Here is a 27,411-nt window from a genome sequence, read left to right on the forward strand (position 1 = left end):
GGACATGGTAATTTTCATTTGTGATTCAGAGTTTCATTCCTGTCACCAAAAAAGAGAGGGCAAATATGCAGCTTAGTTTGCCACGAGTTTGATCAACTGTCTGATCAAAGGTAGAAAACTGTCTGATCAAGGTAGATAAAAAAAGATGTTTGTTGGTTAGGAGACAGCCAGCAGCCATTTTGTCAGTGTCATCAGAGCCACTCTTTAATGAAGAGGTAGCACATAGCACCCACGTAGTGTCCTCATTCATGTACACAGACAGATTCATACATACATAAAAATTCAATACAAACAGTGAAGGTAACAAATAATGACACTGGTACTGAATAGCTACAGAACTCGGTATAGATCTTGGGCATTACTTAATAGCCACCCTCTCAGCAAGATACTCCACAAGTAATTAAAATAAAATAATCATACACGTGTCAGCTCAAAAACATATAAATGGGTTGAAACAAAAAATTAGTAATGAGTTGGATTGCGAAAAAGCTAAGAAGTGATAATACATTAATGAGGGCCCCCTAATAGGAAATTGAGGAGCAAGACCCTTAGTCATCTAAACAGTATGGAAAGCGAATCAACATAAAGTTTGAAACTGCTAAAAACATAAATGTAAGAAACATTATGCAAGATGGAGTTGTCTAGGTAGTAGAGTAGGTCATCGGTACGAGAGTAGGTCCTCGGTACTTTCAGTCCTCTATCAGCCTATGACCTTCTGGGGTAAATTGTAGCCTTGGTTTAATGTTGTGTACACCGAGCAGAGCGTCCCATCTAAAGGCTGAGGTGTGGGTGGGGTGAGTTGCTGCTTCACTTGCCCCACCTCGATAGCAGAGTAAGGCCCTCCTGTGTGTGGGCTAGATGAGTAGCTGCGCCCGTTCTCCACTGCTCCGGCAGAATGGTGATATTACCACCATTTTCGTTCCGAAAGCGTTGAACCTTCTTCCCACTGATCTGTCTCGAATGGAAGACTTTGAGAAGCATGCATACTTGATTCAGCGGGGCCCGCAGTTTGCATTCGAGCTTCCAACCTTTCCCAGAAGGAGTCAACGATCTGGTTTAGCGGATCCAGCACATCCCACCTCTCACCACCTGGGTCTGTAGGGCTCACAACAGTCACCATATTGCCACTCTGTCAGTTGCGCTTTAGTGCCGCCAGCCCTCAGCAAAAGGTACTGAATATCGCTAAATGCTGGGTCAAACCCAGACAAGGGTTGCTTAAGTGTCGACTCAAGCTGCATTAGGGTCTAGTAGTGACCTAAAAAGTCACAATTTTTCCCACATCAGCCTGGAGCTTTCACAGAACACGTCCTGCAGGCATGGGAGCCAGACCCCGCCAGGCATTTTTTTAGTGCTCCTTTAGTTCTATTCTAAAGTTCTCTCTCTTCCCTTCCCATTTTTAATCCATTCCATATATATAATAATCTAATTTTGGCAATTTATAATTGAGATTGCAAAAATGTATGATCTTGAGTAGTAGTAGAAGTAGTAGTAGTAATATCTTGTAGCAGTAGTAGTAGTAATATCTTGTATATTTTTGCATGTTAGCACAGTCCATATGGATAATATTTCCTGCTTTTGTGGCTGTCTAAATTATTTTCGGTACCAAAATTCAGTTAACTCGAAATGAGATTTGAACTAAATTCTGCCACCTGGAAATGTATTTATTTTTTTGCCAGTGACAGGAACTGAATTTTTTTGCCCTGCACTTGTAAAAGTATATATTAAATCATCCATAATTTCAAACACCCCTGTTATATATATCTATATATACATGTATATTCACACAAACACATATCCATACAACTGCAGTCACACACATACATACAGCACATGCACCAATTAAATCTACTTTACTGAAGAATACAAAATCACATTTGAGCTGCCGGAAGGCCCATGTTGACTTGATATCTGAGGATTATGATGCTGATGTTTGGTCCAGTACAGGTTGCGTTTGTGCTGATCTCAGCTGATAATGGTACTCTTGCTGTCCTGTGCATACATTACCTGTGGTGCCAATACTGAAAAAATGAAATCATTTCTTATAGAAAGGTACGCAAAAAAAAATAATCTCTGTGAGAGGAAGGATCAGTTGTACTGTGGAAGCTGGTCAATGATGCATATAAAAAAAGTTACACAAATTAATTAATTTAGCCAACTACTCTGCTATCTCCTTAAATATTCTGACCTAGACCCCCAGGTCTAGTCCACCAAATGGTAAATATGTCTATGGCCAGAAATATTATCCACTATAATTGATGTGGTAGGCCTAAAAAGGCTCTGTCATGACTACTGCTACTTGACGCAAGGGATGCATAGATAGCATATAAGCATATTATAACAGAAATTTTGTGTATAGATTACTTTGAAAAAAAAAAAAAAATTTAATTTTACGCTTATTTTTCATCCTTTATAAAAAAAATATTGAGAAATTAAAGCCTTAGACAGTATACAGTGTCCTTTATCTTGCAATATTACCCACAGGGCCTGAAATGTTATTATAAAAGCAAAATGTGATTTTTCTCATTACATAAGACAAAAAAATATAAATAAAATTGGTCAAATGCCTTCTTTATAGATATTTGTAAGAATTCTGAAGGCATTACTAGCAGTACAGTTTAATGAAAATCTCAACAGAATGTAAAAAAAAGAATGCCTGCATTTATGCATAATGCCCACATACAGTAAAAATCATATTTCTAAAATAAAGGTATTTAAAACAAAGCAATCTTCATCAATCTCTGGAAAGGTAATTTATTGCTTCTCAGTAAATGGCAAAGTCTGTCCACTCCTCCCACTCCCTGACTGTAGGAACAATATGACCTATTGAAACATCTTGAACTGTTTGAAAGCAAGGGGGTGAGCTTCCTTTTTCAGCAAATTTACAGGCATTATATCAGTGACCAGTGGCATCTGCCAGGAATGTGTTCCTCCACAAGTTAGTAATCATAACTACAGTAAAAGTAAGGACAAGCGAGGCTTTATGAGCTATATTTTATACGGTAAAATACATGAAAATAAAAATGTTTATACTCCATTCGGGCATTGACGGAGTTAATGACTAGCATCAAGCCTGCCTATTTCATCAAGTGCCATTTGCTGTTCACTCTCCGAAAGAAAATAAACAGCTTTATTTTTATTTCATTTGTCTAACCACTTCCTCTTGGCAGTCAACAGACTACAACTAAAGTGCAAGGGTTTTTTATGATTTGTCACGCAAACAAATGAGGATGATTTTTCATGATGTTCTTTATATAGCGTTGTGCAATGTAGTGAAGTGTATTGAGTGTCCCTTTAAACATAAATGCTATATACAAACCTCACAAACGCAAAATGCTTAAGGTGATTGAAACCTTTTTCTCAGGGAGACAAGTCATTCCAGTGGATCAAATCATTCTAATCGTCTAGCAATATTCTATTATACAGCATGTTTACATCATTCAAAGACTGTCAGTGTTATTCTTAAAAGAGAGAATTCAAAGTCATTTTTAAAGTTAAGCCCAAAGTAGCTGAAATGATAAAATCCTCTAAGTCAGCTTTGCTTTCAGATCAGCTACTTTGACTTTAAATTTGAAATTCACTCTAAATGCTCACTTTAGTAAATAACCCTAATATGTCATTTAAACTAACATATATGACTTATATGATAACCTATATGACAGGGATTTACAGTGATGGATGCTCTGGCATTCATTAGGTTAAATATAACTTATCACGCTGCCTGTGCAAAGTTCCCTGAATGAGCTAGAATTTGAACTTTGATTCTAATTTACAACTTGTTAAGGCTATAAATATGTGCCGTGGGAGATAGGGCTGTGCATAAAGGAGACATTTCCACATCCGTACAACCATGATGAGGTAGATATTAATTTATGAGTATATATGCTTTTTTTTCTAGCCTTAATATACATAAATACATTATATAGAGAGACTAGTCAACGTACAAGAGGCGTTATATTGGGTGCAAAGTGATAAAATAGCACCTGTTTTTGCATTGGATAAGTCCCCTTGTGGTCTTGTATTCTGCCTTTCAATGTATTGAATAGTTATAAAATTATTTTTTTATAACGGGTATTATTGGCAAATTTGTGCTGTTAAAAATATTTAGTGACCTGTGATGAAAACTTCCATCTACTCTCTTGTGAAATTAATAGCAGCATTTGGGTGGGCCACGCCAGACCCATTTAGATCCAAACCTTTTTTCATAATTAGATACGGGTACCTGGTGAAAATAATCAGCTGGTCATCAGCTGCACAATAACTCTCTCAATGGAGAATATTGGCCATAGGAACAACTTATTTGGCAGCCGTATGTTGTTATCCCTTAAATGCCTTATGTTCCAAGTCTTCAGCAGCTAATGTAAGTGAACCCACCAACAGATTATTCACTTAAATGAAAGTAGTTGCATTGGAAACATAGCTGACAAGTACATTTTCAATTTATTTTATTTTGACTTTAGTTTGACATTCAATTTAAATTCACACGTTAGTGAATGACCCTGTTTGTATTTGTTGACACGTACAGCAGAAATCAGGTACTGGTAAACTAGAAGTCACAAGGTCGGTCGAATTACATAATCTGCAGGACACCGCTAGGTTTACTTACTAAAGTGAGAATTCAAGGTGAATTCAAAGTGAATTTCAAATTTAAGGCCAAAGTAACTAAATGGAAATCCTAGTTGATTTAGAACATTTTTCCAATTTCGCAATTTTTTACCTTAAACTTGTTTGAATATGTGAGCCAGTGAACAAACAGCATTCTGGGAAATGTATTTTAGCAGCATGTAGGTCCTATAGTAGACGTGGATACATACAGCTGCATGTCCCTTTAATACAAGACAGCAAAAGGAAAAAGATTACAACTCAAGATTTTCCTAGTCTTGACGTCAGAAAATATCGATTTTATTAAAGACAGGAGTCGAGTATTATGCATTAACTTTCTTTACTTAAATCCAGCAGCAAAGCATTTTTTCAATAAAATTTAGTGAATAGAAGACAAAAAACAGAGTTACTGAAATGGAACACTCGGTAGCCAATCAGCGTCCGGCATAGTCTATATAGTAAATAATCCCCAATATTCTTCCTCTTTCGAGCTGCGAATCTAGAAAAAGTATCTAGTATTGTAAACTCCAAGGATAAGAACGATGAAACTCCAAACGGGATTAAGCTAAAACATAAAGAACAAGGTGGGTTAATAGGAGGGATAATACTTGCCTCCTGTCTTTAATAAAATCTATATTTTCTGACGTCAAGACTAGGAAAATCTTGAATTTTATAGCAAGACAGGAGGCTCACATGATGTATGTTAAAAGCTGAATAATCATAGCAATATATATCAAATTCATAGTTAAGATATTACAAAATTATTTTTGAAACAGGTGCCAGGTCTAAAATAAAACTGTTTAAATGTAGATTCTGAAAACCAATCTGCAGTTTTTAGCAGATCTGATAAAGAGCCTCCTGCTTGAAACACTTTATTAGTCATATCTCCTCTTAAAGAGTAAGCTCCAAACACTGAAATATCAACACCTGCCATAGAGATTAACGTCAGAAACGTCTTTTAAATTAAATGAGGCATAGTAATGTAGTAAGCTTAAACTAATGCAATTTTAAGGATAATGAGTCATTGTCACCCAACGATTCTATTAACGGGAGTACCAGAGTAACATCCCAAGTAGAATGATATTTAGGGCATGGAGGATGCTTAGATCTGATACCCTTTATAAGTCTGCAGGCTAAGGGATGTTTACCCACATGGAAACATTCAATAGGGTCGTGATTTGCTGAGATAGCTGAATGATAGACATTAATGGTGCGATAAACCTTGCCTGAGTAAAACGAGGCTGACAAACAATTTAGAATGTTTGCTAAATCAGAATGTACGGGATCCACAGTCCATTCCATGCACCAATTAAGCTAAATTTTCCAGTCTGATCTTTAATGTGCACGGGTACCTGGTGCCCATGTTTCTGAGAGAATGTCTCTAGTTGAGTTTGAAAATACAGTACGAGATTTGTCTGACCCAAAATGAAAGATGCTATTAATTGTCGTTGGCCTGATAGTACTAGAGGATCAAGATTTCCCTCCGGATCGCAAAGAGAATCCCGATGCATCTGTATCGTGGGTAATCTATCAGCATGCTGAGAAACCGAGGGAAACATGGTTGTGATGGTCAGAGAGGTGTTATTACCACTAGGGTTGATTTCTGAGACCATGCTTTCAGAAATACCTGAGATATCATCGCAAATGGGGGAAATGCATAATTGCCTCCATCTTTCCAGCATTTGAGGAATGCATCTTGATCTGCTGCCTCTGGATCTGGACGATAACTGAAATGTTTTTCTAATTGGCAATGGAGACGTGATGCAAAGAGGTTGTATTGAAATGGACCCCACAGGGAAAGTAGTCGTTGGAAGATGTTGGGATCCAACATACAGTCGCTGTAATCCACTAGGAAACTGGAATTTCAATCTGCTACTGTGTTGGAAAGGCGGGAAAATATTCTGCTCATAAAACTATGCTTCGATCGAAGCAAAAGTACCAAAAATCTTTGGCAATGTCTGCCGGTTGCTAAGCGGTTTATGTATTGGACTGCTGATATGTTGTGAAGAATACAATAATGGGATTTTTGTTTCGCAAGGCTGCATAGAACGAAAAACCCCTCCATGGGTTCCATGCAGTTTATATGCATACTTGTCTCTTCTAGAGACCAGATGCTTCCCGTGGAATTGCCTCCACAACGGTCTCCCCAGCCTACTTGACTCGCATCCGATTCTATAATCAGATCTGGGATTGAAGTAAAAATGGCTTTCCTGTTCCAAATTTAAACGTTATCTAACCACCAGAATAGTTCTGTTCTTGTCTCTGGAGTCAAAGAGATCTCCTCTGAATAAAGGAGACCATTGCGTAGATGTTCCCTTTTTATTTTTTGAAGAGCCCGATAATGAAAGGGGGAGGGGGTGGAAAAATCGCTTGAATCGAGGCTGATAGAAGACCTACAATCCGTGCTAGAGATTTGATGGAAATTGCTTCCTTGTTCAGAACTGACCTGATCTCTTTCCGAATCGTTTTCAATTTCCGTGATCGAAGACTGAAAGTGACTAAATTGGAATTCACTAGAAATCCAAAAATTCTATCTCCTGAGAGGGAGTTAAATCGATTTCTCGTAATTTATTACAAAGCCAAGGCTTGTTAACAGATTCAGTGTCCATTGAGAATGTAGTTGAAGAGTTTGCACACTCTGTGACATAATCAATATGTCGTCTAGTAGATATGTGCAATTAGTTTCGGTCCGAATTTAAACTCGGACGCTTCAGAATGTCCAAAGTTCCGAATTTCGGAAGTGCCGAACTGAATGGCCGAAGTGCCGAATTTCGGAAGTGCAGAAGTGCTTCGGATTTCTGAAAAGTGGCAATACAGGAGAGGGAGGGAAAATGAAGGGAATAATTACAGGAATCTAACCGTAACCTTAGCTCTAACCCTACCCCTAACCCTTACCCCAACCTTCCTCTAACCCTAACCCTACCCCTAATCCTTACACAAGTAGGGTTATAATAATCCAATTTTGGAAACTCTGAATATTGGAATTGGAATTCCAGAAATGGCTGATATTGCACAGCAATTAGACCAGGCAATATTGTAGCCATTTTTCATATCAGCACATTCATTTTCCCTCTTTTTTTAGCTGTCCAAATTGCCTTTCAGAATTTTTTTACGGTACTGAAATTTGAGCCTAGTTGAACAGTGATATGAACTAAATTCTGCCATCCCGAAATTAATTTATTTAGAGAGAAAGCAATAGCAAGTAAAGGGTATTGCTTTGGTAGCAGTGTAAAAGTAATACGTGGGAGAAATTTGTATCACAAGAAATTGTTACATTATCTGCGTTAACTTTGATTTACAGTTTGCAGTGCAATGCAGATTTGCATAGAAATTTAATTTTAAGAAATTATTTTACCAAATTGTGAATAAATGTTATTAAAATATGAACAAAATTTATGTAATCTGAAAGGTTGTAAGATTGTCCCAAAAATAATTATACGGTAGTTATAAAATGTAAAAATGAACCAATGTTTCTGTTTCTTTTTCCCCAAAGCTGCCTAGGTTGTGCCAGGACTGAGCTGGATTATAATATTAGTTGTAACATATTTAATAAACATTTAAAACAAAATGGGGCATCACAGGAAAAAATGTGATAGTTAACGCTTATTGTTTTACAAGGCAGTAAATCCTATTTCTTTAAAAAAAAACCTCTTCATTGCTATATGGGGGACTTCTTATATTTAACTGTCTGTCCAGAATAAACTTTTTCTTAAATTTGAGGTATCACTAGGATTAATCTTTATAATTTTAACAATATATCTTGCAGTAGATGGACTGTTTGCATACAAAATTATAGTGAGCGCTCAACCTCAACATGGGCGGTAGTGTGGTAAAGAGGTGCTGGTTGCTTCCTCAGGGGGATCTCTTCTCAAAGAAAAGGGCTGTACGGCTCTTGCGCAGCCCTCACTACACTAATTTAGTCAGATGCTTCTTTTAGAGATCCACGAATCCAATGCTTCACCATGAGAGATATTGCAACACTGAATGTGAAGACTTTTAATTATTGCAGGCCACCATGAGGAATTGCCTCTAGCGGCTGTCATGATTGACAGACACTAGAAGCCTTCTGAATGTCAAATGTAAGCATTGCCATTTATCAGAGTGCAAGGGTAGGTCTATGCACCAAAATGTAGTGGTTTTGGTGCTTAGAGTGTTACATTAAGTAAAGCAACCAAAAAAATAAAGCAGCCGCTCCTCTTAAATGTAACCCCCAGCAATCTCAGGCAGACTGACATATATATCTCAGTGCTGCTCTAAGATTAAAATAACCCTAGTCCTAGCTATACTCCTAGCCCTAACCCTAAATTAAAGTAACATTGTAATGTTATATATACATAATATACATATTCCCTGCTCTCATACCCAAAGGGCTTTAATGTGTGGCTTGAAGCTGCGCTTCCAAGCCCTCTATTTAGTGAAATAAAGGGATTTGTAGGGGTAAGACAGGGTGGCTGGACTGCAGGCACTATTACAAGTTCATAAGATAAAGTTGTAAAAATACCTACAGTGTTCTTTTTAAAAAGCATGTAATTACCCTGGAGGAGGAAGCGGCAATTCGTAACCCAGAGACTTCTAGCCAAAACACAGTGGAGGGCCTTAGGGTTCTACCATCTAAGGACGAGGGGAAATAGGGTGCCACCCCACTACCTAGCAGCATATCTAACAGTTATCTCTCCTACTATCAATTTCATTCCTATTTCTATCCCTAACACCTATCTGTTACCTCACTCTACAAAAATTGAAAAAAAAAGCTGTGGAGGATGAGGGGACCAGCTAAGATGGAAGATAAAAACCACAATATTGCCTGCGTGCAATACAAATACTAACATTGAAAATCGATTGTACTTACCGTATGCGACCCAGTGTAATGCAACACTAAGTGAAGTGGGATGTACAATTAATATTTCACTTGAAAACTGTAAACACTGATATGTCTGCTGTATATCTTCTCTACCTGCCTTAAAAAAAAATAAAGAATAATAATAAAAAAAAAAAATAATAATAAAAAAATGCTAACCTTTGAAGTATGTATCATAAAGCTGTATATGATTCTGGAAGATATAATAAACTGATTGACCTTTAGTGGAGAGAGTTAGTATGACTTCTTTAGAGTTAATTCACAGGATTAGTTTCCTTGCGTTATGATAAATTGAATAGATAGAGAGACAGAAAGATATAACGTTCTCACTTTATATTTAAAGCAAGCAGGAATAAATATTTAAAGAAGTGTTCTTCCTTCATTATTAAATAGCAGTATATTATTTATTACAATTTGTCATCATACAAGATAAAAGAAAGCCTTTTTGAAAAGGGTGATTTAGCTGTTAATAAACAGCAGACTTGTGTTCAAATCCTATTCAACTACACTGATCAGAGCAGAGCAAAACACCGCCCTGGCCAATCAGCATCTCTAGAGATGCATTGAACCAACGTATCTATATGGTGAAAGTTTAGCGTCTCCATGCAGAGTGTGGAGATGCTGAATGTCAGTGCTGCACAACCCAGGAACCACCTCTAGTGGCCGTCTGAGTGACTGAAAAGACAGTGTTTACATGAAAATGCATGCAGGGACAGACTATACACACCAGAACAACTGCATTATTTGAAGTACAGAGAAAGGATTGGGGGCACACCCGAGACCTGCATTTTGCATGAAAGGTGCTGCCGCAGTGACCAAACTTCATAAATGAGAGAATAACTAGTTGCGGCGCACTCGGACTACAAAAAATATAACACAAAGAAGGCTACTAAAATGCCTATCTAAGAATAAATATGGGGATTTGGTTCCACCATATGGCCATATGTTGTTAAGCCCACCACTACTTTCAAAGTACCCCAATATTGGTGGGTCCTACGCTAAAATGTCCCCCCCCCCCACATTTTAGCGTAGGACCCACCAATATTGGGGTACTTTGAAAGTAGTGGTGGGCTTAACAACATATGGCCATATGGTGGAACCAAATCCCCATATTTATTCTTAGATAGGCATTTTAGTAGCCTTCTTTGTGTTATATTTTTTGTAATCTGAGTGCGCTGCAACTATTTATTCTCTCAGTGATTTGAAGTAGTCATGGTGCCTAGAATGTATGTATATTACTGCCTACTTCAATGTATCTACAGTATGTTATTGAGAATGAAGAGATTAAAAGTAGCAAGGATTACAAAAATAAGATATAAAAACACATACAATCCTGCTCAGTGTGTCCCCAGTATCAGGGAGACCCCCAGGGTCTGAAAAGAGTGAGTATTGTACTGTATGAGCTAGGAAATCTCTCTGCTGATGTCAGAACTAAAGTTATCAGAGGGAATCACTCTGAGGTGGAATTAGGGGCAGGAATAGGAGGATTATGTGGGGTATCATTTTAATGAAGAATAGTAGCATCATACAAATATAGGGTGCTTACAGTAGTGGGCCATGCGTGGCATTTTATTTTACCTGCACTTGGTGTGTAGAAATTATTAAAATGTTATAACTGAGAAAAAAAAAAGTGCTGAACGTGCCTGACGACAGCCCCGACCTTGCTACCACGTAAGTGTGATCGAGCCCCCTCCCTACCGGTATGTGTAAGGAGTCGTATAGGTAGCAGTCATGAAAGTATACGGGTACCGGGGGGCGACGCTGTCTATCTACCTCTGGCCGAGAACGTAGGGACAGCATTAAGGGCGAGGGAGCCAAATTTCACCACGGTTTGGTACAGGATAACAGGATACTAGCTTTTCTTGGCTGGAATGGCAGTCTGTAAAGCAACAGACCGTCGGACCAACTACGGTAAGTTAGGGAAGGGGGGAGTCCCTATTAAAGGTCCAAAAGCCCCTCCCACAACTCCAGGCCCCACCTTCAAATGTATGAGTGCACTTAAGCGTTAGCCACTGCATCGCATCTCAAAATAGCCTTGGTCCTTAAGAGGTTAAGAAGGTAACGGTATTAGTTGCTATGAGTCTATGACTTATATAGATAACTAAGTTACCATTATCAAAAATGAATGCTATCATTGATTCCTCATATAATTCTTGCTTTCTCATTTTTCTAAGGAATACTAATAGATAATGGAATCTTTTGCTGAAAGGCAATAAAACAGCAACCAGTATATGATAGCAGAAATGGTTTACCTTTAGCTGTTATAAAATAAGTAACATTTTTATCATAACAACATTTACAAAATCCAAGCCATTTACAAATCCACGTCCTGGTGATCCATATTTGCAATGAATACGGTATAGTTTTGAGCAACAGGTAACAAGCTGTCCGTACAGTGTATCTAAATATGCAGCATGTAGTTCTTTATTGTATCTAATTTCATATAACTAGAGTTATTTGTTGTTCATGTTGCTAAAGTTTCATGCAGTTATTCATTTACAGATAAAGAATTATGTATTATTTTTCTTCTTAAAAGGACACTCTAAATATGATATAAACATTTAAATACATAAAAGGGAATCAACACAGTAAAGGAGGAGACTGTATTTAAAAGAAGAAAAACTACCACAACAAGAGGACATAGATTAGAGGGGCAAAAGTTTAAAAATAGAGATGTCGCGAACATAAAATTTTCCATTCGCTAACGGCGAACGCGAACTTCTGCAAATGTTCGCGAACCGGGAGCACCGCCATAGACTTCAATAGGCAGGCGAATTTTAAAACCCACAGGGACTCTTTCTGGCCACAATAGTGATGGAAAAGTTGTTTCAAGGGGACTAACACCTGGACTGTGGCATACCGGAGGGGGATCCATGGCAAAACTCCCATGGAAAATTAAATAGTTGATGCAGAGTCTGGTTTTAATCCATAAAGGGCATAAATCACCTAACATTCCTAAATTGTTTGGAATAACGTGCTTTAAAACATCAGGTATGATGTTGTATCGATCAGGTAGTGTAAGGGTTATGCCCGCTTCACAGTGACAGACCAAACTCCCCGTTTAACGCACCGTAAACAACCGCAAACAGTCCATTTGCACAACCGCAAACTCCCCATTTGCACAAGGTTGGATACCAAGCTAGCCATGTCCCGTTCCTTGTCCTCACTGATGTCATTGAAGGTCTCTTCCTCCACCCAGCCACGTACAACACCAAGGGCCCCCGAAAGGTGACAACAAGCCCCCTGTATTTTTTTTTTAAAATGTACACTACTGTTACACCAGATATGAGTTGCACTGGTGTGACACTGTGCCCTGGCAGGCCCTGAAACGCACACGTGTGAAGGAAACTGACTGCTATTATATTACAGTCAAAAAAGTTTTTTTTTTTGTTTTTTTTAAATGCAAGCTATTGTGACACCAGATATGAGTGGTGGCACTGGGCAAGTGGGCACAGTATACGCTGTGAGCCTGACACACGCTGGCAGGCAGACAACTGCAATTAGATTACACACACAAAAAAAAAGCAGACTGATGTTCTAGCCCTAAAAAGGGCTTTTTGGGGTGCTGTCCTAAAAAGGGCTTTTTGGGATGACCCAGCAATGTTGCTCCTACCTGACCGATCCAACATGGTTAATAGCGGTCAGCAACTCGACAGAGTCTTACTTACCTCCGCGTGGCAAGTGTGGCCTGGTGCTCACCGGGCGGCAGAGGCGGCTAATCTCCCGATCCTGGGATGCCCAGGAGCAGCTACTTCCCAGCAGGAGCTCCGTTACCCCCCCCCCCCCTCGGACCGGTGTGGGTTATCCCGGTCCACCCCTGAGAGGCTGTCTGGAGCTAATGGATGCACAGAGCACAGCCGCCCAGGCTGACATACTCATCTGCGACTCTCCCAATATGGCGGCAGCCGCGTGTCCTCCTGGTACCAGCAAAGCATGGCAGGATATTGAGTCTAAGCTGGACAGACTCTTCAATCAATTTTGGAAGCAAATAACTAGCAGGAAGCCCCAACAAGCTCCACCACAGCCCCAACAAGCTCCACCACAGCTAAGCGAAGCAGTCCCCATTAAAATCCACCAACGCAAAAGGCGTTGAAGACGGGACCGGAGGCACAAACAGAAATGCAGAGCCTGCCCCACGTCAAGCACTCGCCTCCACCTTAAGCCACCACAATCCCGCACCGGACGTGAAGCACCACCGGGACAGATCCGACCACCCTTCAAAACAAGCTTCCACCACCTCAAGCCGCGAACCCGGCACTCAGCCAGAGACTTGCCTTTGTTGTTCCAGGTCTGCACCTGGCACCCAGAAGGGATCGGATGAGCACAAGCAGTAAACAGCAGCCTGCCAAGCATGTCCCACTATAGCCGATCCTCCACACCATGCCTTTGATCACATGAACTGCTCTCTGCACATTAACTAATCGTAAAGTAGAAAGCGTTTAAACATGTCATTATTTCACCTCCTAAAGAGTTTATTGTCGTAGTTCCTTACATGCTTTTACCTTAACCGTTCATGTATTATGTTATTCACTAGTCTCATCTCATGGGGCGACTCACACTTGATTTATAACTAGTGGTGGAGTTGCTGATATAAATACACAGTTGATAACGTGCAAGCTACACCCTAAACATGACAGCCATCTTTCACAACAATGTACTGCTATATACTCATACCCTCAGTGCAACTAGCCATGATATACGCACGTTCAGCCTAGCATGCTCAAATATAACACACTTCTGTCTAAAAGAAAAAAAAAGAAAAAAAAAAAAAAGAATGCAGCTTCCGAATGAATCTAAAATGGATGCTGTCCAGGAGGTGGGAGGGTCTGGGAGGGAGGGTCTGCTGCTGATTGTGCTGGAATGTGTCTGCTGACTGTGAGGTACAGGGTCAAAGTTTACTCAATGATGACGAATAGGGGGCGGACCGAACATCGCATATGTTCACCGTCCGTGGTGAATGCGAACAAGCTATGTTCGCCAGGAACTATTCGCCAGCGAACCGTTCGGGACATCACTATTTAAAAATAATATCAGCAAGTATTACTTTACCGAGAGGGTAGTGGATGCATGGAATAGCCTTCCAGTTGAAATGGTAGAGGTTAACACAGTGAGGGAGTTTAAGCATGCGTGGGATAGGCATAAGGCTATTCTAGACTTAAGATAAGGCCAGGGACTAATTAAAAGTATTTTGAAATATTGGGCAGACTAGATGGGCCGAATGGTTGTTATCTGCCGTCACATTCTATGTAAATACCAAAACAACTTTATCTTAATAAGATGTTATGGTGTATAGACCATGTCCCTGTACTGCTCAATTCTCTGCAACTCAAACATTAAATTGCTTTGTTTATACAGCCCTAGCTACACTTACCCTGGATGAGAGTCTTACAGTCTCCCTACACACTTCTTGAAAAAAGTCCAAATATTTTAGCTTCCCTTATTACACAGTGTGTTTAATAAAGAATTTCTAATTTCCTGCTCTGTTAATTGTCTGCTATAGCCTGTTACAACCTCCTGCATGTGGTTAAAGTTCAATAAACAAAGCAGGAGATAATAACATCTAAAGTAAAAGGGTGTGTGATAGAGTCTTTTAGGATGTCTTTTAGTCTTTTAGGATGTTAAATAATAGTTGGAACAAGTATGTCGCAAAATATGTTTTGTGATATTAATAATTAGATGGGTGTAGATGTTGAAGAAAAGCTAGTTTCCTGTGTTTTTAATTTGCTGTGAATCATATATTGTAGGTTTCCAGTGACCCTCTCCTGTGTTGCTTTCCTGCTCATACTTGCTCTGGTCCCTAGTAAGGCCAAGGTAAGAATATGTCTGTAAGAATATACTTGTAATATGATGCACCAAAATTACGAGAAGCACAATAATTATTGTGGTAAACTCTCAAACAACTTTTTTTTGGTATTGTATCCTAAACATTATTAGAGAATCATAGTGAAATAAATGTAATAGTATTATTAATATTGACTAATAACGATTCTTTAGGAACGTATGTGAGAATTACACGATACAAAATTATAAGATACTGTTCAATGGCTTATTTTTAAAAATAAAGTACATACTAAGTGCATCATAACATTTAGTTAACTGTACATCGGTGGAGAAGCAGATTTTGAATATTTTTTACAAATATATTGACAACAGAAAGGTAGGTCTTAACCTTTTTCATATACACATCTCCATACTTGTATGAAGGTGTATTTTCTAAGTCCTATCATGGATGATCCTCATTAACTCATAGATTGTAAGCTCATTTGAGCAGGGCCTTTTTCATCTATTGTCTCTGTTATATTCTGTATGTAAATTACTTATTGTCAAATATCCCCATATTATGATTTTAAAGCGCTATGGAATATGTTGCCGCTATATAAATTCTAATAATAATAACCCTTAAGAACTGCCAAAGACCAATGCCACAGATAAAGTTTCCTTATGTCCATATGGTTCATGAGCAGGGCTGCCATCAGAAATGTTGAGGCCCCCACAGCTCATGGTCTGGGCCCCCAAAGATTGCCACCGAGTCCGCCCCAAGAGCCCATCCTGAATCTGCCCACAAGGATGCATCAGTAATGCATAGTGTATCTGTACAGGATGAAGTGTGTGTGTGTGGTGGATGCATTCCCTTGCTCCCAGCCCCTCCATGCGTTTCATTTCCTCCCCCAGCCTCTCCATGTGTCTAAATCCCTTCCCAGACCCTCCATGTGTCTAAATCCCTTCCCAGACCCTCCATGTGTGTAATGCCCTTCCCCAGTCACTCCATGTGTCTCATTCTCTGTCCAGCCCCTCCATGTCTCTCATTTCCTCCTCCCCAGCTACCCCAAGTGTCTCATTCCCCCCCCCCCAAATCCTCTCCATTTTTTTCAAAGGACGTGTTGCATGTCTGTAATGACGCTTCCTCTGGGCTGCTGAGGCAACGCGTCCAGTTTTCCTTTGAATTGTTTTTTGTTGTTGTCCCTATTAATTTTTGTGCTGTATCATGTCTAGCCACAGGTATGTGGTCTTCTATAGGTTTTTTTTAATATGTTTTTTTTTCCCAATAAACCATCACCTTTCATGGAATCTCTATGACATTGGTGATTGATACTAATTGAGTGTGACTACAACTTTTTGTACTGTGCGGAATTGTGAATGAACTTGATTGCTATGCTCAATTCTTATTGTGTATAATAAACACTTTACCTTTCTGCCTCTACAGCCCCTGACAGAGGAAGAAGAGCAAGAAAAACAGAGCGCCATGAAACGTGATATGTAAGCAAACATTTTTGGCGACATTTTAAGTAAATTATCTGACTTCTATATATCTAAGTTTTTTTTCTAACAGGTTGACTTCCATGAACAACAAATATTAGTATTTTTTCCTGCTTTTTTTGTTTTACTTAAAGAAAAACTGTCACCTCAATACTAGTTTTTTAATATAATAATCCTTTCTTAAAGTTTTGAAAGGAAATATAGGTATAGCTTTGAGGTGACCTTTGTCCTTTAAGGTCCCTTTTACTAAGCATCATCAATAGCTGTCAATCATTTAATTAGGGTTATGCGCTAAAGTGTGTATTTTCTGGGAATTCAATGTGAATTTTAAGTTTTGGGCCAATATAGTCAAACTAAAACCATAGGTAATTAGCCATAAAGAAGCGTTTTTGAGAACACTGAGAACAGATATTAGCTGTAATTATGGAGAGAATCTTAGCCTATTGCATATGATATTGATGCTACCCACAAGGGCTGTCCAGATCCAAAATGTCAGCGCATTTCCACTGCTCAAGTGATACAGCAACCCCAGACTATCAGTTCTGTCTTCATTAGCTCTCATCAGTAAAACATAGCTGTTATCCTCTAGGCTAAGTGAGCAAGGTCTCCATGTCGATTTTATCCTTTTGACTTGTGGAGATTCTAGACATATGCAACGTAACCAAAATGACACGTTTATGAGAACACTTAGAACAGACGTTAGCTGGAGGTCAACAAGTCTTTAGTTCTCTTAGGATTTATCCATACGAGCGCATTATGGGGATTGAGTAAAGAGCATTCTAGATACTCGCCTTTTTTTGAGGGGTTTTTGTACAAGCCAAGCGAGCACTTGAGATTCCAGAGCTCTGTCCGGCCGGACCATTTAATCACCCCACGTTCCCTTCGTATATTATTTTATTAACTGTGGCATTAGGGTTTAGATTGAGTGAACTTCGGTGGCAAGAGGTTCATAGGCTAATATTCCGATTATATTATTAATGCGGTCTATACTGTCGTCCACTCTCTACCTTCCCCTCAGTACTCCAATACCCTTATTGCATTTGGGGACCATTTTGGAGTATTCTAATTGGGGGGACAGTGTTATCCACCGACTAGCATTGAGATTACACTACTAGTTCGGCTTATACTGCTCCCCATATATTCCTATATACCTTCTGCAATCTAATGCCTTGGCTGTTAATAACATCCCCTACTACCCCTGATATTATTTTTGACTGTACCTATTATGGATAACTCTAGTCAGTAGCGATATATGTGCAATTGTAAGCACATCGCTCAATTAAGGTTCACGCGAACAGTCTCTATTTTCAGGGGATACATTCTTATTCTTTTTCTAGCCCACACTTTGTATAGTCGACTTAAGGATACTGTGTCCGCTCATAAGCTGTTTGTAACAGTTCTTCCTAGCTGTTTCAACATTAATTAGGAGACATGCATACATTGTGAGCTCGGCCCACACTTCTTGGTATGTCTAGCTGACTGCGGACAAGGTGTCATTTGGAAGCTATTCACAATAAGCTCTTGTTAATATTTTATCTCCAATAGTAGTCAAGGGTTATTCATACCGTGTGAGTGCTATTGTTTGGATAGATTAACTGATGATCCTATTTTTATAATTTGGTCACTGTACATACACATTTTTTCACTTTATTTATTTTATTTCCCTTAAGAGGGACTAATAAAGATTTATTTATACTGTAATTAGTTCTTTTTATGCTCCATTATTGGCAACTCTTTGCAATTAATTGGCGGAGCAGATCCATTTAGGGTTTAGATTCTGATTTTGGGTGCACTGTTCTAGTTAACCCATTTCAGTTTTTTCTTTTGCCATTTAATAGTTTAATTCTTACACCTGCATTTAATAGAAGTTCTGACATGACATGTTACATCAGCAGTGTACCCCACACCATATACAGGTTATTTACAAGGGCAAAGAGTGCCCAAAATATTATAGTCAATGCAATACCTATCCTGTAACATCTTTACATTAAGCTTGCAGTGAAATAGTCAAAACAATATTTGAAAAAAGACAGCACAGGGAAAGAGGTATCCAGTATCAGAACACAATAAAATATCGCTCAGTAACATAGTAGGTGAGTCAGGAAAACATAAACACAAAAATGAAAAGTATTGCGCCTGCAAAACTAATAATATACAAATATATGCAAGTATGTAAATTAGGCATTCTGCAAGCATTCTGAAATTTGCATCCAACATCACAACAATCCTGTAAGTGAAAGACACCAGTGCTGGTGGCACAGTCACCTAAATGTCCTTAGTTTATCAGTTGTGGGCAGAAAATCTGAAAAGTGACAAAACTGTTGACTAATTTGCATATTCCGCATGGCATTCTGGGAATCTTGTGGAAGCTTTTAGAGCTACTGCAAACAGAAATTTAAAAAGAGAAAGCAGCCTAACGATACATAGATGTCGTACATTTTATTTTTGAGAATACATAAATGCATAAACACAGTTTTATAATTTCTATTAAAAATGGAAACTAAATCAAAAATAAAAATACTATCTTGCTTGAATATTTTTAATGTATTGGCTGTAGCAGACTTATACTTAAACATTGTGGGTTTTTTTCAGTGAGCTGGGCTTGTTGGTAATTGAACCTCCCCAAGAAGAAGAGCCCCTTATATTTAGCCCAGTTCTGGCATTCAAAGGTGAGGATCTGCACACTGATGCACGTTATACACAATATGAAATCTGAAAATATCCATATAGGAGTCCACTATGTGCAGATTTAGGCTGCAGGTACTGTTCCCTAACACATCGTCAAGCCAGTCTGATCAAACCTCGGGCTTCCCTACCGGTTTAATTAGAGAATGCAATTGTGCGTTAACATCTGTGCATATTGCACAACAGTAAACATGTGAATAAGTAAAGAAAGAGGAATGTGCCAGTTCCCGTCTGAAAGCTTAAACTAGACATTTATCATGGTAATAATATATATTGCCACATAGCTTAAATAGTATGGAAGCAGTCTGGGGGGAGCCAAGTCGATCATTTCTGAAGGTTCTTTGATATGATTAACTCTGAACATAATGGTGTAGAAATGTTTGACTGTCCCACTGATTGAAGCCCCTAAGACTGTATGGCTCAAAGAAAAATAGAGAATATTAAAGTAGTTATTTTACTACAGTATGCAGTTGTAGTTATAGTGCCAAGAGTGCCTTTTGCCCTCAAGCGTAAGCAGTCAAACCATTTGCAAATGATTTGATAATTAACTGAAGGGTTTACACAGATCTTTCGTTAGCTTCCCTGAGCTCCAGCATGGCTGGGCCGGCTAACAGGCTGAGAGTGTCATCTAAGTGCTGTCAGCTAATGATCTAAGAGTCCTGCACCACAAGACTAGTTTAGGGCACCAAGATTCTTGCACTCCTGGAAGATGTGACCAAGCCTAGCTGACCCCAGGTAAGTCATCACACTGCTTGCAAAAGGTTTGATTATTTACCCTGGGAGGGCAAAATGGTACTTCTGACACCATAACCACTAACCACATAGTGTTGTATTGGTAATGGTGCTTGAAGTGTTCCTTTTATATTTGTAAACATCTTTTACATTACCACATTTTTATAATGTATTTTTATATTTATATATATACACACACACACACACGTTATATTATCACATTTTCATTTTAAATGTTACAGGTAACGCATTGTGTTAATTTCACTTGTTACAATTGTTGTAGGTAAACGGTCGCTACAAGCATTTAAATATGTCATATGTTTTTTTTTACCAAATCAATGTATTAGTTTACATAATTTGCTATATTAATCTTTTTTAGATTAAATGTGAACTTAAAAAAACAATCCAGGCATCAACCCAACTCAAACATTTAATAAAGTGACGTTGTTATGGTACCAAGAGATCCCAGGTGCTGTTTTACTTTAAAGGGGCACTATAGACACCAAAACAACTTTACTTTAATAAAGCAGTTTTGGTGTTTAGATCTGCAGTCTCACTGCGTAATTCTGTACCATTTAGGAGTAAAATCAGTTGTGTATGCAGTCCTACTCCCATCTTCCTGCATGTGATTTACACAGCCTTCCTAAACATTTCCTGTAAAGAGAGGTGTAATGTTTGAACTTCCTTTATTGCAAGTAAACATTTGATTAAAAACTAAACATTTTTTATGCATGCTGTGTCAGTCACAGCCAGGGGAGGTTTGGCTAAGGCTGCATAAACAGAAACAAAAGTGATTGAACTCCTTAATACCCAAACTGCTTCATTAAGCTGTTTTAATGTCTATAGTATCCCCTTAAGGGGTTAAACCAGAAAGTTGAAAAGATAGTGTCTGTCCACTCTGCCTCTCATTTTCGGTGATTATCGGAGGCTTCAATTAGGTAGGCTGGGAGAGGCTCTTTTTGAAATACTGTTTCAACTTTTATAGGTTAAAGATAAATTTTGATATTCAATATTTTGATATTTGGTATATACCAACAACCTTTATAAATTAGAGTATATATATACATATTCTGATAATTCTCTCAAGGTTAGTAACAGGTATGGACACTATTTAGTGATCTACTGTGGGATTACCAATGTCATAGGCAGAGTTTGAATTATTCGATATCCTGTTCCTGAGGCTATATTATGACACATTCTATGTTTACATTTTAAGTTCATACTTAACGGATGTCTTTTCTTGAATAGATAATAAAGGTCATATTTTAAAACGTTATTAGGCTGGATTTCTCTGGTTCTGTATAATATTTTGTATTTTATTAACTGGGCTCATGCCATTTCTATTTCTCCAGCCCTAATTATTCTCTTCATCTTTCCCTTTCTTCAAATTAGTCTCTTTTTGACATAGTTTTATAAATGTGGAGACAGCCTCAGACTATCAGCAGAAGAGGGGTACACTAATCCCCCCCTGCTTTTGTCCTGCTCACTGTTGATTGGGCTGAGCATAGAGCCTAGCATTGTATGTACTGGCTGCAGAAGTGCAGCTTTGCAGAAGTATATAAAGTTTATATTTTAACCCTGGGACTCCCTCCCACGCTGTGTTCCATGTAGTTAACCATTCTTGTGATATAATCAGGGCCGGACTGGGGAAAAGATTTGGCCCGGGCATTTTTTATTCACAGCGGCCCACTGAAAAAGGGGCGGGGCCAGACAGGGTGTGTTTTGTCATACCCCAATGACAAGCACGCCCCATCTCAAAGTGAGCATGTTGGTTCAATGCTCCTCCAGGGCATGAGAAAAGGGCCCTGTATTTGTTCTGCACAGCGCAAGCAAGTTTAATAACATGCTTGCGTTGTGTTTGCTTGAAACTTGCCTCATAGGTTTCCATAATTGGGATACTCACGGTATCCCATTTATGGAGACACTATGTGTTTGCTTAAATGGAATCTAGTGTGTGCATAGGGGATCCAGAGTGTGTATGTCAGAAATGTAGTGTGTGTGTGTAGGTGGTGCAGCGTCTGTGTGTAGGGGATCTAGTGTGTGTGAAGGACTCAGGAGTGCGTATAATAGATCTAGTGAGTGTGTGTGTGAGTGGTGCAGCGTGTTTGAGGGCTTTTGTGTGTGTGAGGGGTGTAGTGTGCATTTGTGAGGAGTATAGTGTGTGTGGGAAGGTGCTGTTTGTGTGGGGGGTGCAGTATGTGTGTGTGTGAGGGTGCAGTTTGTGTGTGTGAGGGTGCTGTGTTAGGGTGCTGTGCGAGGGTGATGTGTGTGTGTGTTAGGGTGCTGTGTGAGGGTTTTGTGTGTGTTAGGGTGCTGTGTGAGTTATGGTGCTGTGTGAGTCGTAGGGTGCTGTGTGAGCTAGGGTGCTGTGTGAGTGTTAGGGTGAGCTAGGGTGCTGTGTAAGCTAGGGTGAGCTAGGGTGCTGTGTAAGTGTTAGGGTGATGTGAGCTAGGGTGCTGTGTAAGTGTTAGGGTGCTGTGTGAGTGTTAGGGTGCTGTGTGAGCTAGGGTGCTGTGTGTGTTAGGGCGCTGTGTGTGTTAGGGTGCTGTGTGAGAGTTAGGGTGCTTTGTGAGGGTTAGGGTGCTGTGTGAGTTAGGGTGCTGTGTGAGTTAGGGTGCTGTGTGAGCTAGGGTGCTGTGTGAGCTAGGGTGCTGTGTGAGTATTAGGGTGCTGTGTGAGTGTTAGGGTGCTGTGTGAGCTAGGGTGCTGTGTGAGTGAGGGTGCTGGGTGAGTGTTAGGTTGCTGTGTGAGTGTTAGGGTGCTGTGTGAGGGTGCTGGGTGAGTGAGGGTGATGTGTGAGTGTCAGGGTGCTGTGTGAGTGTTAGGGTGCTGTGTGAGTGAGGGTGCTGGATGAGTGTTAGGGTGCTGGGTAAAGGTGATGTGTGAGTGCTAGGGTGCTGGGTGAGTGTTAGGGTGCTGGGTGAAAACAGCTGGGTGAACACAGCTCGGATAGCGCCGGCCCTGCATAGACCAGCTGGATCTCCCCAGCCTCGGCCCGTGGCCATCGCGGCCCACCGGGCCTGAATATAATACTTGGTCCATGTGGCTACTTTTCTCTGCCTATTTGTAAAAAAAAATGAAGCCGCTTTATCAGGGCCGGCCTTAGGCCTTTGGGCGCCCTGTGCGAAAAATCGTCACGCGACCCCCCTTCCAGTCCCCCCTGAGATGTTTTCTCCTTCCCCCTTCCCACACACCCTGTCACACACACACACAGACAGCCATACACACGCACACACACAAACACACGCAGGCAGTCACACACAGACAGCCACACACAAACACACACAGACATAGAATGTGACGGCAGGTAAGAACCATTCGGCCTATCTAGTCTGCCCAGTCAATCACACATAGGCAGTCACACACACACACACACAGGCAGACAGCCCCCCCCCACACACACACAGGCAGACAGCCCCCTCCCCCCCACACACACACACAGACAGTCACACACAAACACACAGAGGCGGACAACCAAACACACAGAGGCAGACAGCCACACACACAGTTACACACACACAGGCAGACAGCCACACACACACACACACAGTCAAACACACAGACAGTGACACACACACTGGCAGACAGCCACACAGAGTCACACACAGACAGTCACACACCCACAGACAGTCACACACACACACAGTCACACACACACAGTCACACACACAGACAGTCACACACACAGACAGTCACACACAGACAGACAGTCACACACACACACAGGCAGTCACACACACAGGCAGACAGTCACACACACACACAGACAGTCACACACACACAGACAGTCACACACACACAGGCAGACAGTCACACACACACAGGCAGACAGTCACACACACACACACAGACAGTCACACACATACAGGCAGACAGTCACACACACAGACAGTTACACACACACACAGACAGTCACACACACAGACAGTCACACACAGGCAGACAGTCACACACACAGACAGTCACACACAGTCACACACACAGATAGTCACACACACAGGCAGACAGTCACACACACAGACAGTCACACACACGCACACACAGTCACACACACATACAGACAGTCACACACACACAGAGACAGTCACATAGTTACCTCTGTTCCTTGTGAAAGCAGACAGGCAGTGCAGCTCCAGGAAAGTAGACAGCAGTTAGACGGCATTTTAGCTCTGCCCCGTGCACGGTAAGCCCCGCCCCCGCCGCAAATCTTTTTTTTTTATCCCGGACGGCCATGTGTGAGCTGTGCGGCCGCAGGGCACCCCCTGCTCCATGGCGCCCTGTGCGGCCGCACAGCTCGCACACCCCTAAGGCCGGCCCTGCGCTTCATTTAATTCACAGCCATACTGCGGACGGTCAGGGAAACAGCAGGCATACATGTAGTGGTATCCTTAGTATGGGCATTCTGAATGTCCTCATCTGATGTAAGAAGCTTTGTTGTTCAGCTCATACAGTGCTGTTAGTGGCTGAGCTGTGTATGTATATACACTAATAAGAAACTCTTTTTTTGGGGAAGGGGGAGAAGTGTTGTGTCTAAGAAAGGCAAGGTATGGTGCAGAATTCTGCATAACTTTTTTTTCACCAAATACTACAAAGATTTTGGTATGTAAAATATACGGTGTCACGGCAATAAGAACCCCGTTACCTGAAAAGACTAATTAGTGTTTTGCAATTGCTTAGATATTGTGCTAAGTTATATTTGGTGTTTTTTTATTATTGATTTACCTGGGGGACCAAGGCACCCCATTTATAAATTGTCTTGGTGGTGGCAGCGTTAAAATAGTAATATTTATATAATTATGCTTAAGTGAGGTGGTGTTAAGTGGGATGTTATCATTATTTCCGGTCTAGTGCAGACAAATAGTGAACTTTAACCCTTTCCCCACCACAACTAAGTCACGCACACTCTTGGAGAAGGGTGCGTTCGTGACATACGGTACATAATGAGGCCGCATACATCACTTGATGCATTAAAGATGAGTTGATGCCCCAGTGTCCCTTTAATTTTGGTTTGATAAATCTGTGTCTTTTTGATCCATAGCTGAGGAGGACAGAGACCACCTCTACCACCCACGTCATGAAGTTCCAGACAATTTCGAACGCCCTCTCCTAAAAATGGGGCCCCGTCAAATAAGCAATGAGCCAGAGGAAGATCGAGATCACTTGTACCACAAAGTGGCATGAGCAGAAGAGCAATATGCATTTTGTATATTGAATGTTTTAAACTTGCTTACTCAATAAAGTGCTTATTCAATGAAACACAATGTATAGTTGAAGGAATACAGGATAGATTCCCAATGATTATTTTCATTAAAATGATATTGACCACAAATTAATTGATCACAATGTGGTACTTACACAGAATAATACACCATGTTTTGAAAGTTTGTCATCCACAAATGAGCATTTAGTGATAACTGTAAGTGGAGTGTTTTACACAAAGGGAGTACGTTGGAGCACTGTGGTGGGGGTCCGCACACCACTAATGTAAACTATAGACAGAAATCCACAGGCATCACAATGTAGTGCGCAAAAAGAAAAGAGTTTATTTAGATCAAAGGGACAAAGAAAATATACAACGTTTTGGCTGAGGCCTTAAAGGGATCCTATAGTGCCAGGAAAACAAACCCGTTTTGCTGGCACTATAGGCTCTTGGAGTGCCACCCTCCCTCTGTGCCCCCCTCCCGCGGGGCTGAAGGGGTTAAAACCACTTCAGCCACTTACCTGAATCCAGTGCCGATGTCCCTCGGTGCTGGGTCAGGCTCCACACATGCTCCTCCCCCGCCGGCGGGGGTGACCAAAAGCGCATGCGCAACAATGGACGCGCGCGCATTAGACCTCCTCATAGGAAAGCAATATTCAATGCTTTCCTATGGGGAATATCTGACGCTGGAGGTCCTCATGCAGAGCATGAGGATGTCCAGCATCAGATAACGGATAAAAAATCAGTTTGGATTCAGGAAGCCCTCTAGTGGCTGTCTGTTAGACTGTTAGGGCAGACTTGGAGCTTCTGTGGAACTGCAATGTTTTACATTGTAGCACTAAGTTCAAAAGAGTCACAGCACCCAGACCACCTAAATGAGCTGAAGTGGCCTGGGTGCCTACAGTGTCCCTTTAATCATGGCCGAAGCTTTGTGTATTTCTGACCTAAATAAACTATTTTCTTTTTGCGCACTACATTGTGGTGCCTGTGAACTTCTGTCTAGAGCATTTATTGATGTCTCCAGGCACCATAGCAACTTCAGCAAATTGAAGTTGTTATGGTGCAAGGAGGTCCCTGGAAATGGCTCAAACTATTTAACCCCAAAGTCTACGTTCCAGCGCCAGATGTTTTTGCCCCCATAATACTTTGACTCTCAGTTGTGGATTACAGCAGACTTACTTCAGGACATTCTGAAAACCGCAAGGAGATTCCATGCACGTGAAACTCATATTTCAAGCATCCATGAAAAATAAATTTTGCATAGAATAAAGAGCGATAGGATCAGTCTCGTTAACTTTCATATTATTATTATTATGATATTTATAGAGCGCCGTCAAATTCCGCAGCGCTTTACAATGGGTGGACGAACAGACATGTGGTTGTAACCAGACAAGTTGGACACACAGGAACAGAGGGGTTGAGGGCCCTGCTCAATGAGCTTACATGCTAGAGGGAGTGGGGTAAAATTACACAAAAAGGTAAGGATAGTATTAGACTAGTGACAGTTGCAGAAGAGGAATCAGTTGGGAGCTATTAACAGTTTAATTGATACTCATTTATGAAGAAGTGGGTTTTTAACGATTTTTTGAAGGAGTGGAGACTGGATGAGCATCTAACGGAGGAGGGAAGCAAGTTTCACAGGAACGGTGCAGCCCTCGAGAAATCTTGAAGGCGAGCATCAGAGGTGGGAGTACGGACATAAGATAGTCTTCAGCAGATCGTAAGGGCCTAGACGGGACATACTTGTGTATAAGGGAGGATAGATAGGTGGGAGCAGCATTATGTAGAGATTTGAAAGCAAGAACCAGAATTATATTTTACAGGAAGCCAATGTAGGGACTGACAGAAGGGTGAGGCATGGGAGGTGCAGACAGGAAGATGAGCCTCGCTGCCGCATTCATTATGGACTGTAACGGCGCAAGTTGGGAGCACGTAAGACCACTGAGAAGCGGATTACAGTAGTCAAGGCAAGAAAAGACAATAAAATAGACCAACACCTTAGTCGCATCTGGCGTTAAGTAGGGGCGGATGCGCGCAATGTTTTTGAGATGGAAATGACAGGATTTGGCGATAGATTGAA

General features: G+C 40.6%; 1 protein-coding gene across 1 annotated transcript; it reads left to right on the forward strand.

The window, feature by feature from the left end:
• The first annotated feature begins 3,769 nt into the window (after positions 1-3,769).
• On the forward strand, positions 3,770-25,460 carry LOC134574962 (proline-rich acidic protein 1-like). The gene is made up of 5 exons (XM_063434066.1): positions 3,770-3,855; positions 15,202-15,268; positions 16,662-16,714; positions 19,307-19,383; positions 25,170-25,460. Exons 1-5 carry the CDS (start codon positions 3,848-3,850, stop codon positions 25,310-25,312), a joined length of 348 nt encoding a protein of 115 aa, XP_063290136.1. The 5' UTR covers positions 3,770-3,847; the 3' UTR covers positions 25,313-25,460.
• The last annotated feature ends 1,951 nt before the right edge of the window (positions 25,461-27,411 follow it).

The sequence above is a fragment of the Pelobates fuscus genome, chromosome 10 (genome assembly GCF_036172605.1).
Source record: "Pelobates fuscus isolate aPelFus1 chromosome 10, aPelFus1.pri, whole genome shotgun sequence".
Lineage (NCBI taxonomy): Eukaryota > Metazoa > Chordata > Amphibia > Anura > Pelobatidae > Pelobates > Pelobates fuscus.

Excerpts from the sequence above, each read along its gene's own strand:
- LOC134574962 (XM_063434066.1), top strand. Across the intron at positions 15,269-16,661 it reads TGGTCCCTAGTAAGGCCAAG|CCCCTGACAGAGGAAGAAGA; the intron begins GTAAGAATATGT and ends CTGCCTCTACAG. Across the intron at positions 16,715-19,306 it reads AGCGCCATGAAACGTGATAT|TGAGCTGGGCTTGTTGGTAA; the intron begins GTAAGCAAACAT and ends GGTTTTTTTCAG.